The following is an 11,051-nucleotide window of genomic DNA, read 5'->3' on the forward strand; positions in this document are numbered from 1 at the left end:
AATGCATGTAGTAATCCCAGTTCAGAGGATGGACGCCCTCTTCTGGCCCCCACTAGCAATGCATGTACATGGTGTACAGACTTACATGCAGGCAAAACACCCATACACATGCAATAAAGATTTAAACCGGAAAAAGAAAGGAATTATGGAGCAGCAAAACGGCTCGATGGGCTAAAGGTACTTGCCACCAAGCTTGATGACCTGAGTTTAAATTCAGATCAACTTAGTTGAAGGGAAGAAAGACTTCTACAAGTTATCCTTTGACTTCCACGTGAACACTGCAGAACGGTTTTGGAAACCAGTGTGTTTAAGTGAGCGTGCGTGTGTGCGCGCAAGTGCGAGCGTGTGCACACACACACCTATAAAATAAACAAAAATGTTCAAGAATGTATTTTTCAGTTATCCCGTTAGCTTCGCAGTGTGATTTAAGTTTGGGGTATACTAGCACCTGATAGACACTTCAGTCCAGGTGAGCAAATATCTATTAGGAATCTCCTAAACATGAACAGAGAATCGTCAGTCCTGGAGACAACATAGCAACTATCAGCATGGAGCCATGGGCTGTGCATTCTCCCAACTACCTGCAGGTGGCGCTGAAGACAAGCGTGCGAAAAAGGGGTAGACGGCCAGTAAGGACCAGAAGAAATGGGATGAGAGGGCAACCACAGCTGTCTTGGGGAAAGTCAGGGCAGCCCTGGGAAGGAACCAGCATGAAGCCTTCAGGGAAGGCCGCCCTTGTGCCCTGAGGTGAGGAACGCATTGGAGATCTCCCTTGGCAAAGGCTCCAGCCAATCAACGGCTAAGCATCGGGAAGCCCAGGTCTGAGAAGATGGCTTACCCGGCAGGCGCAGGACCCCGGCCAGCCACTCCCTCAAACCCTGCACGCGGCTTCTCGGGATCTGCAGGGTCATGTAGTCTGAGAAGCACTCGACCTCTGTGAGACAAAAAGATACTTCTGAGGAGGCAGAGGAGACACAAGAGAGGGGAAGGGAAGGAGGAAGGGTGGGCAACCTTTCAACCCTGCTACAGTGGACCAACTAAGAAACGGGTCACCATTGCATCTAAGCAGTGTTTTATGGAAAGAGGGGGAATGAGGTGATGTACATGTGAGTATAGGCACCAGGGTCAGAACATCTGGATCTAAATCTTCACTGTGCGTGTGTGTGTGTGTGTGTGTGTGTGTGCGCGCGCGCGCGCGCGCGTGCATCTGTATATATGCCTATTGCTTAATCTACCCCTAAGGGGTGGATAGTGAGGGGGCAGGACAATTGACACCCTCCTCTGGCCCCTACCTGTGTGAGGGGGCACACATACCCAGACAGGTGCATGTACCAAACACGTACACACACAATAAATTAATTGGTAAGGAATGGGAGCCGGAGAGACGGCTCAGCAAGTAGTGGTCCTTGCCGCCCAAACATACAAACATACTAGCCTGTCAGCCCGAGTGAGATTCCCAGAACCCATATGCCTTAGGTTTCCACTGCTGTGATAAATGGCCTGACCAAAAGAAGCGTGGGGAGGAAACGGTTTATTTCAGCCTACAGTTGTAGTCCATCATAAAGAGAAGTCAGAGCAGGAGCCTGCAGGAACCGAAGCAGGGGCCGTGGAGGGTGCTGCTTACTGGCTTGTTCCCCATGGCTTGCTCAGACTGCTTTATCATACAACTCAGGACTGCAGCCCAGGGATGGCACTGCCCACAGTTGACTGTCCCCTCCTACTTCCATCATGAATCAAGCAAGTGCCGGGTGTTATAGCGCCTTTAATCCTAGTACTCAGGAGGCAGAGGCAGGTGAATCTCTGTGAGTTCCAGGCCAGCCAGGACTACATAATGAGACCCTGTCTCAAAAACAAACAAACAGCCGGGGTGGTGGCGCACGCCTTTAATCCCAGCACTTGGGAGGTAGAGGCAGGCGGATTTCTGAGTTCGAGGCCAGCCTGGTCTACAGAGTGAGTTCCAGGACAGCCAGGGCTACACAGAGAAACCCTGTCTCGAAAAAAAAGAAAAAAAACAAACAAAAAAACAAACAAAAAAAAGCAAACAAAACAACAACCCAAACAACAACCCAACACCACTTTGTGGCTGGAGAGGTAACTCAGTGGTTAAGAGCACCAGCTGCTCTTCCAGAGGTCCTGAGTTCAATTCCTAGCAACCACATGGTGGCTCACCACCATCTGTAATGGGATCTGATGCCCTCTTCTGGTGTGTCTGAAGACAGCTACAGTGTACTCACATACATAAAATAAATAAATAATCTTAAAAAAAAATCAGGGAGTTGGGTAGAGGATCAGAACATAGGACTTGGCCCAGAACAAATGCTCAGCGAACATGTGTTACTCTCAGAGTATCTTTTTTTTTTTTTTTTTTTTTGTTTTTCGAGACAGGGTTTCTCTGTATAGCCCGGGCTGTCCTGGAACTCACTCTGTAGACCAGGCTGGCCTCGAACTCAGAAATCCGCCTGCCTCTGCCTCCCGAGTGCTGGGATTAAAGGCGTGCGCCACCACCGCCCGGCTCTCAGAGTATCTTTTATGTGGCGAGTGACTGACAGTGGAGACCCCAGGACTCAACCGACTAGATGAAGTCTGGGCTCTACTAGTCTTTGCCAGAAGATTGAAGAGAAGTGTCTCATTCCTCTGGACTCTAATGTAAAAAATGAGTTAGCAATCCCGATGTGTGGTACACACCTGTAATCCCAGCACTTGGGAGACAGAGACAGGCAGATCTCTTCGAGTTCAAAGCCAACCTGGTCTATATAATGCGTTCCAAGTCAGCCAAAACTGTATAGTGAGACCCTGTAGCAAAAATCAAAACAAGCCAGTTGGTGGCACACAGCTTTAATTCCAGAACTTGGAAGGTAGAGGCAGGTAGATCTCTGAGGCCAGCATTGTCTACAGAGTGAGTTCTAGGACAGTCAGGGCTACAGAGAAGCCTTGTCTTGAAAAAACAAAAATCAAATGAGTTAGTGGCCACCAAGATTCCCTGCCAGGCCTGGTACATGAGCCTGTGCCAAATATTTCAAAACAAGGGCTGACATCCCTGAGAGGAAGCCCGGTCCTGCCTCTGGCACCAGCCATCCCTGGGAACCCTAGCACTTGGCCCCAACGTTGAAAGAAGGGCCAGCCATCCAGGCTGGTGTGTTTGCTACGAACGCCTTCTGGCTTCTATGTAACCACAGCAAGTAGTTATCAGTCTGGGGCGAGGGGGACCGCCCAAAGCCTGTTGTGAACCAGAAAAGCATGATTGATTTACCTGTCAGAGCTCCATGCGCTGGGCGAGGCCTGTCCTTGTTTGACCTGAAGGGGAGGATCCATGGGAACACAGCAGGCTGAATACAAGCCAGACAGACGGCCCTGCAAGGAAGAGACAAGGGCGTGGAGCAGGTGCCCAGCCCAGCGGGGCTGCCTCGGCTGCCTTTTTTCAGCCGGGCAATTGTATCCCATTTTTTGGTTTTGTTTTGTTTTCTTTTTTTCTTTCTTCCTTCCTTTCTTTCTTTCTTTCTTTCTTTCTTTCTTTCTTTCTTTCTTTCTTTTTTTTGGCTTGTATTATTGTTTTGTTGTATCGTGTTTTAAGACAATGTGCTAACCTTAACCTCACTACATAGCCCAGGCTAGCTAACTTGGACTCTCTCCTGCCTTTGCCTACCAAATGCCCAGATTATAGGTGTGCAACATCTCAATTACAGCTCATCCAGTCAATTATATTTATGTATATATGGATTTTATTTTATTTTTTTATTTTTGCTCTGCTACGGGGTCAAATCCAGGGCACCAGAATGCTAAGCAAGCACTCTATGGCTGAATTACGCCCTAGCCCCAGAGATACATTGTTTGCATACCTACCATGGGTAGTAGCCAAGACAGGGACCTAGCAGCAAAGACGAAGAAAGAAATGAATAGCAGGATCTCCCACAGCAAGCAAGTGTTAAAGAAGAAACAGCGATGAGACGCGGAGAGTTCGTGATGCTGAGGGAGGGCATTTCCCAGAACGGCAGTGTAAAAAGATAGTTTCCAAAAAGGCAACATTGTGATACAGACTTGACAATGCATCCACCTTAAGGATTAAGCCATTATTAAGGAGGAAGCCCTGCAGATTTACAGCCAGTTTAAAGGAGACAGAGAAAAAGAAAAAAGAGGAGGAAGAGGAGGAGGAGGAATATGATTTTTTTTTCTAGATTCCAGGGTGTTGGGATGAATTCGCCAACAGACTGGAAACCAGCTTAGTCCACAGAGGGGGGCAGAGGTTCTGAATGAACAACCTTGTCACAGGCACCAGTCCTTTGACAAGAATCCTTCCCACACCCCAAGATTCTCTACAGCTTAAAGTGCCACACAGTGCTAGACAGACGGCTCCATCATTAAGAATAGTGCCGGGCAGTGGTGGCGCACGCCTTTAATCCCAGCACTTGGGAGGCAGAGGCAGGGGGATTTCTGAGTTCAAGGTCAGCCTGGTCTACAGAGTGAGTTCCAGGACAGCCAGGGCTACACAGAGAAACCCTGTTTCAAAAAAAAAAAAAAAAAAAAAAAAAAAGAACCTGATATGTGAGCAAGCCAGCCTAGGTGATGTGCACCTGTAATCTCCCAGCACTGGGGGAGCAGAGTCATGTGGTTCCTAGGGGCTCCCTGGCCAGCTAGTCTGTCTGGATTGGTAAACTCTAGGTTCTGTGAGAGATCCTGTCTTTAAAGAATGTAAGATGGAATTGTCGTGGCGTGGTGGTCACATGTTTAATCTCATAACCGGGAGTCAGAAGCAGGTGGACCTCTGTGAGTTCAAGACCAGCCTGGTCTACATGATGAGTTCTAGAACAGCCATGGCTACATAGTGAGACCCTATCTCAAAATGCTAGCAATAATAATGTGAAGGCATTGAGGAAATGGATTTAAAAAGTAATAAAAGCTAAGATAGAAAGGGGCTGGAGAGATGGCTCAGAGGTTAAGAGCACTGGCTGCTCTTCCAAAGGTCCTGAGTTCAATTCTCAGCAACCACTTGGTGGCTCACAACCATCTGTAATGGGATCTGGTGCCCTCTTCTGGCCTGCAGGCATACGTGCAGGTAGAATGCTATACACATAATAAATAAGTCTAAAACAATAAGGTGGAGATGCATGACACTTTTATCCACCTCCAGCCTGTACACACACAGGAGCATGCATGCCCCCCCCCTACTCATTCTTGTACATGTGTGCCTCCCTTGACAAGGTGCATACACACAAACATGTATATGCACATAGAACACATAAATAGTAAACACAAATAATAAGTATTAATAAGTATCACAAACTAATGTAAGGAAGGTTGAGTCAGAGGGAGAACATGTCTACGCTAAGCAAGCCATTTCCGTTGGACTTAGCCAGTAATCATCAAAATCTTAGGGACTGTAAGGTGGCTCACTGGGGAAAGGTGCTGGCCACCAAGCCTGGTAACCAGAGTTGGATCCCTGGAACCCACATGATGGAAGCAGAGATCCGACCCCACACAGTTGCCCTCTGACCCACATGTGTGTAGTAGCACATGGGTATGTGAGCGTGCACATCAAGACAAATAAATGTTAAACAATGAATAAATAACTCTCATCGCCTATTGCAAAGTTCCCATGTCAGATAAAACATCGCTGAGCTGTGATATTAGAGCAGAGATGAGGTACTGAAGAATTCTGAGCTTCGAGCCGGGCGGTGGTGGCGGACGCCTTTAATCCCAGCACTTGGGAGGCAGAGGCAGGCGGATTTCTGAGTTTGAGGCCAGCCTGGTCTACAGAGTGAGTTCTAGGACAGCCAGGGCTACACAGAGAAACCTTGTTGAATTCTGAGCTTTGATCCAGGGAGGTGCGTCCCAGCCAGAAGGAACAGCAGGTGTGGGACCACAGGTGAGTGGAACGAGTTTGATGCATTTAAAGTGCTAAACAAAAATGCCAGTGTAGATGGACGGAGGGACAAAGGGAAAACAGTAGGCAGATAGTTGGGTAGGGTCACTCTAGAGACAGAGGGACTGGGGTTTGGCCATAAAGTAGGCCAGGAGTTCTGGAGAACCCTACATGGGGAAGGCAGATGATCTCTCCTGTTTCAGGGTTTCTCTGTGTAGCCTGGGCTGTCCTGGAACTCACTATGTAGGCCAGGCTGGCCTTGAACTCAGAAATCCACCTGCCTCTGCCTCCTGAGTGCTGGGATCAATGGCATGCTCCAGCATAGTCATGTGACTTTTAGGCAGCTGAAGAGATGCCCAGCAGTTAAGAGCACTTGTAGCTCTTGCAGAAAACCTAGGTTCGATTCCCAGAACCCACATGGTGGCTCACAAACATCTGTCGCTCCAGTTCTAGGGACCTGACTCCCACTTCTGTCCTCCCTGGGCACAGCACACATGTGATGCACTTACATGCATACATACACACATGTATACATATACATACACATACAAACAATGGCAAGCTGGGCTTGACTTACATAATAAGTACCAGACCAATTAGGGTTGCATAGCAAGACTCCGCCTTACAATAAATAAAAATCAGCAACAAAACAACCTACAAAGGGCTAGGGAGATGGCTCAGTGCTTAAGAGCACTGACCGTTCTTCCAGAGTTCCCGAGTTCAATTCCCAGCAACCACATGGTGGCTCACAACCATTTGTAATGGGATCTGATGCCCTCTTCTGGTGTGTCTGAAGACAGCTACAGTGTACTCACATACATAAACTAAATAAATAAATCTTAAACAACAACAGCAACCTACAAGGCTAGGAGTACGCTTAGGGATAGAGAGCTTGCTTGGCATTCAAAAGGTCCCAGGTTTACTTGGGAGGCAGAAGCATGCAGCTCTCTGTGAGTTCTGTAATCCTGGGGATAGCTCTTGGGACTCTGTACACTCTAGATAAGCATCTACCAAACGAAGCTACAGCCCTGGTCTCCAGAGTGAGCTTCAGACCAGCCAAAGCTACATAGTGAGACATGTCTTCAAAAGTAAATCTTTCTGGTTTTTGGTGGGGGCAGGGTTTGAGACAAGGATATCTGGGTAGACCTGGCTAGCCTAGAACTAACTCTATAGTCCAGACTGGCCTCCAACTCAGAGATCACCATCGGGCTAAATACATTTTTTTTTTAAGTCTCATTTTGAAGGACTACATGAAGAGTCTAAACTCTGCAGAAAGGCAACCTCCTTAAGTGACACTTGGGAAATAGCCCTGGAGTCAGAAGCTCCGATGACTGAGAGCACCTGGGAGAGCTAGCAGGAGCCAGGCTGCTGAGAAAGCTCCAGCTCCCGAAGCCAGGAAATGAGTCAACCCCCTACTATCAGAAGCCAGCACCATCTAAGGCCAATCCCTCTGCAATCTTATGCCAGCAGCATCTCGGGCACAGTGCCCAAAAAGGGATGCACAAGGCTGTCCACAGAGCAGGGCTGGTTCCTCAGACTGGAAAGGACCCAAACTCCCGCCCATCAGCACAGGATCTGTTCGGCCTCAGGAGTGGGTAGAGCTCAATAAAAAAGCAACGCACCACTTGGTGAACTTTTTGCTAAGTGAAAGAAGCCAGACATGATGGAGCATCGCTTCTGTGACTGTATTTATAGACAGGTCAAAAACAGTCATTGCATTTGGAGGTGCAGATAGCTGCTCCTCTGGGAAGGAAAGTGGAAGTCACTGGGCGGGGGCGGGGGCATGACAGGGGCTGAGGGTTGAGGGTGGGGGAGTGGCCATAGGTGATTGTTTTAGAATTGCATTAGAGTCTAAAGGAAAGTTTGAAAGGCTCCTGAATGAACTCACAAAGTTACTAAATTTCTTCAGGAAACACACACACACACACACACACACATGAAACAGAAAACCTCAGGATGTTCTCTAGTGCACTCGGGATGGAGTCTGTGCCTCTTTCATTATCTGTGAGCTAGTACTGGAAGAAGCTTCAGAATTCTGAGCACCATGAAAATTGTTCTTATGCAGAAAAATGTGAATCAGGGGTTGGGGTTCTAGCTCATTTGGTACAGCTTTTAACTGGCATGTACAGAAGCCTGGCCTTGATCCCTGCACTTCAGAACACCAGGCGCGCGCACGAATGCCTGTAATTCCAGCTCTTGGGAGGTGGTGGCAACAGGCTCAGAAGTCAAAAAGCATTCTCCTCTACATGACAAGCTTAAAGACAACCTGGGCTACATGAAAAAAAATATCCTTTTTTAAAAAGCAAGTTGTACCCAGGTAGAGTGTGGCTTGTTGCTGACCTGTGGCTGTGGTTTAGTTTACATTCATTAAGGGGAATACATTTCAGCTTTCTGCACTGCCTGTATATGCACCTTCTCTGGGGACTTCTCTTTTGAACTCAAGAAAACATTTAATAAAAATCTCTGAAATGTGTTTATATTTCAATTTAGTTCTTTCAGTGTTGGATAATAAATCACAGGACCTTACGCATTTGAGGCCGGTACACTACTTTACATTCCCAGACAGAGATTTAATTTTTTTTTTTTTTTTAAGTAGAGGGCTTCAGGAGTGGTACGGTGTGTGACTACATGGTATATACAAACCTCCAGGTTTGATCCCCAATGGAAAATGTATATAAATTCCTGTTTACAATACACATATGTATATGCAAATGTTTGAAGTTATAGTTTAAGGAATCCGTCCAAGTATGGCTGCATATAGCTCTCATCCCAGCACTTCAGAGGCTAAGGCAGGAAAACTCTGAGCTTTTGACCACTCAGGACTAACTACATGGAGACATTCTGTCTCAAAAGTAAAACCAAGGGACTGAAGAGCTGGCTCAGTGGTTAAGAGAATATGCTGCCTGTGCAGACGACCAGAGTTCAGGTCCCAGCTACACTCATGGTAGCAATTCCAGGAAATCTGTTGGCCAGGTACTGCATTCACTTGGTCCTCTTACAGACGTGCAGACAAAACACTCATAAACTTGAAAAACAGATGAACATTTAAGGAAAAAAAAACAAGATAAGAAAGGATACTAGGTTTTCATTGAAGGCTACTTATCCCTGGGTCTTCCAGTTCTTGGCTATCAAATGAGTTGAGACCCAAGGCTAAGACGTCAATCAGATCAATTGCCTAGGCCCTCAGTCCTCCAGAATAAGTTGGCAAAAAAAAAAAAAAAATACCTAGACCAGTGGGTCTCAACCTTCCTAATGCTTTAGTCCTTTAATACAGTTCCTCATGTCGTGGTGACCCCAACATAAAATTATTTTCATTGATACTTCATGACTGTAATTTTGATGGTGTTATAAAATGTTAATATCTGCTTTCCGATGATCTTAGGCAACTCCTGTGAAAGGGCCGTTCAACCCCCAACCACGGGGTGAGAACTGCTGGCCTAGACACTTTCCTAACCTGTAATCTGAGCCGGGCTTGCAGCTCGTCTACACATCACCAACCCACTGCATACAAAACACAGAATAAAGCCAGGCGTTGCGGCACGGACCTGCAATATCAGCACTCTGGAAATAGAGGCAAGGGTTCTGGAGCTTGAGGCCAACCCGAGCTACATACCGAGACCCTATCTCAAACTACAAGTAAGAGAGTGGGACCCTCTTTCTAGAGACAACCTGGTGACACCATCCCTGCCCCAGGTTCTGCTACCTTTGCAAGGTGAGAACCTAGCTGGAGTCTCCCCTGGCTCCCAGCAGGGGGCAGCACTGTCGCCATAGTATTAGTTTGCAAAGCATTTGCTGCCGTTGACGTTAAAGATTCCCTAAGAACAGGTGAATCTGCTGCTAGAGGCCAAGAAGAGACCTGAGAAAGAAGATGCAAGCTGCTGCGCCTGCTGCGGTGTCATCCTCTACCCATCCGTGCTGTTGTACAGGAAAGTGCATTACACCAGCTTCCTTAGAGCCGGGGCAGCTTGCACCCCTTCAGTCTCCTCTCGCACTCCCTCCTCCTCCTCCTCCTCCTTCTCCTCCTCCTCCTCCGCCTCCTCCTCCTCCTCCTCTTCCTCCTCCTCCTCCTCCTCCTCCCATTAGAACTGAGATTCCAGCTTGGCTTTTACAGCTCCTGATCTTTCCCTTCCCAGCCTGGGAATAGATCTGACCCTTCCTGTGTCAAAGTTGAGTCCCACACTGAGCACTTATGAGAAGTGGGTGGTTCCTGGCACGGGACCTAGACCTCCTTCTGCTTGCCCACCCCCCCCCCCCCAACCAGCTTCTCCATCACCCTCATTGTCCACAGAGCTACAAATGTCACAAAGCGCACAGAAGGCCTGCAGTAAGGAAGCCAGAGCCAACTGCCAGCTGTTATTGACCTCCAAGCTGGCCTCAGAGACCCCATTCCTGCCCTGAGGGGGTTTGCTCTGTTTTCCAGTGGAGGTTGAGCCCTGGTCTTGAGCATGCTAGACAAACGCTATGCATGGCAAGGGACCCTGTGGAGCCTGGGCAAGATGAGAATGACTCTGGCCAGACCTCCCCTGCAGACTGGGGCCTCTGGTGCCTTCTTTTCATCCCTGTGGACCAAGCAGCCACGGACCTGACTAGGCTTCACCCACTGCCACCTCTAGACATAAAGCTTCCAGATTCGAAAAGGAAATATATGGTTGCTGCTCCAAAGGGCATAAGGGAAGCTCAGGGCTCCCCTGGTCTCTCAGTTCCACAAAGACCAAAGGACACCCTCTTGGAAGGCCTGGGTAAGGCCACTTACCAGACAACTGTCACAGACCCCCACATCCTCAGCTGAGTAGCTCTCTCCCCCTGGAGGAGTTTATCTAGTGGCACTCCCAGCGCAGAAGTAAAGGGCCAGCCTGTCCCCTTCCCTTGGTTGCCAAGAGTCACTCAGGTGCCAGCCAGGTGCCAGAATGCACAGAGTTGTGTTAACACCTCTCCACTGCTTTGTGCCCCCTGGGGTGACATTAATTGCTTTATTCCCTTGAGACCTCAAAAAAAGGGGGTACTGTTGTTTGTTGCTATAGCAAACACCATGACCAAAAGCATCTTGGGAGGAAAGGGTTTATTACATCTTACATTAGAGTTCATCCCTGCAGGAACACAGAGCAGAAACATGCAGGAACCTGGAGGCAGGACCTGAAGCAGACTACACAGAAACCCGGTCTTCAAAACAAGACAAGACACACAAACATGACTG

The 11,051-nt window shown here is 48.0% G+C and overlaps 1 protein-coding gene across 1 annotated transcript in view; it reads right to left on the reverse strand.

Annotated features, from left to right (window-relative positions):
- CUNH1orf127 (chromosome unknown C1orf127 homolog) overlaps positions 1-10,636 on the reverse strand; it is a 29,242-nt gene extending 18,606 nt beyond the window's left edge. Inside the window, exons 1-3 of the mRNA XM_028758006.1 lie at positions 10,611-10,636; positions 3,251-3,351; positions 839-934 (exon numbers count right to left, since the gene is read on the reverse strand). Coding sequence (XP_028613839.1) covers positions 839-934; positions 3,251-3,351; positions 10,611-10,636 — 223 coding nt within the window. The remainder of the gene's footprint in view (positions 1-838; positions 935-3,250; positions 3,352-10,610) is intronic.
- Positions 10,637-11,051: the final 415 nt, after the last annotated feature.

The sequence above is a fragment of the Grammomys surdaster genome, unplaced genomic scaffold (assembly GCF_004785775.1).
Source record: "Grammomys surdaster isolate TR1022 unplaced genomic scaffold, NIH_TR_1.0 126185, whole genome shotgun sequence".
Lineage (NCBI taxonomy): Eukaryota > Metazoa > Chordata > Mammalia > Rodentia > Muridae > Grammomys > Grammomys surdaster.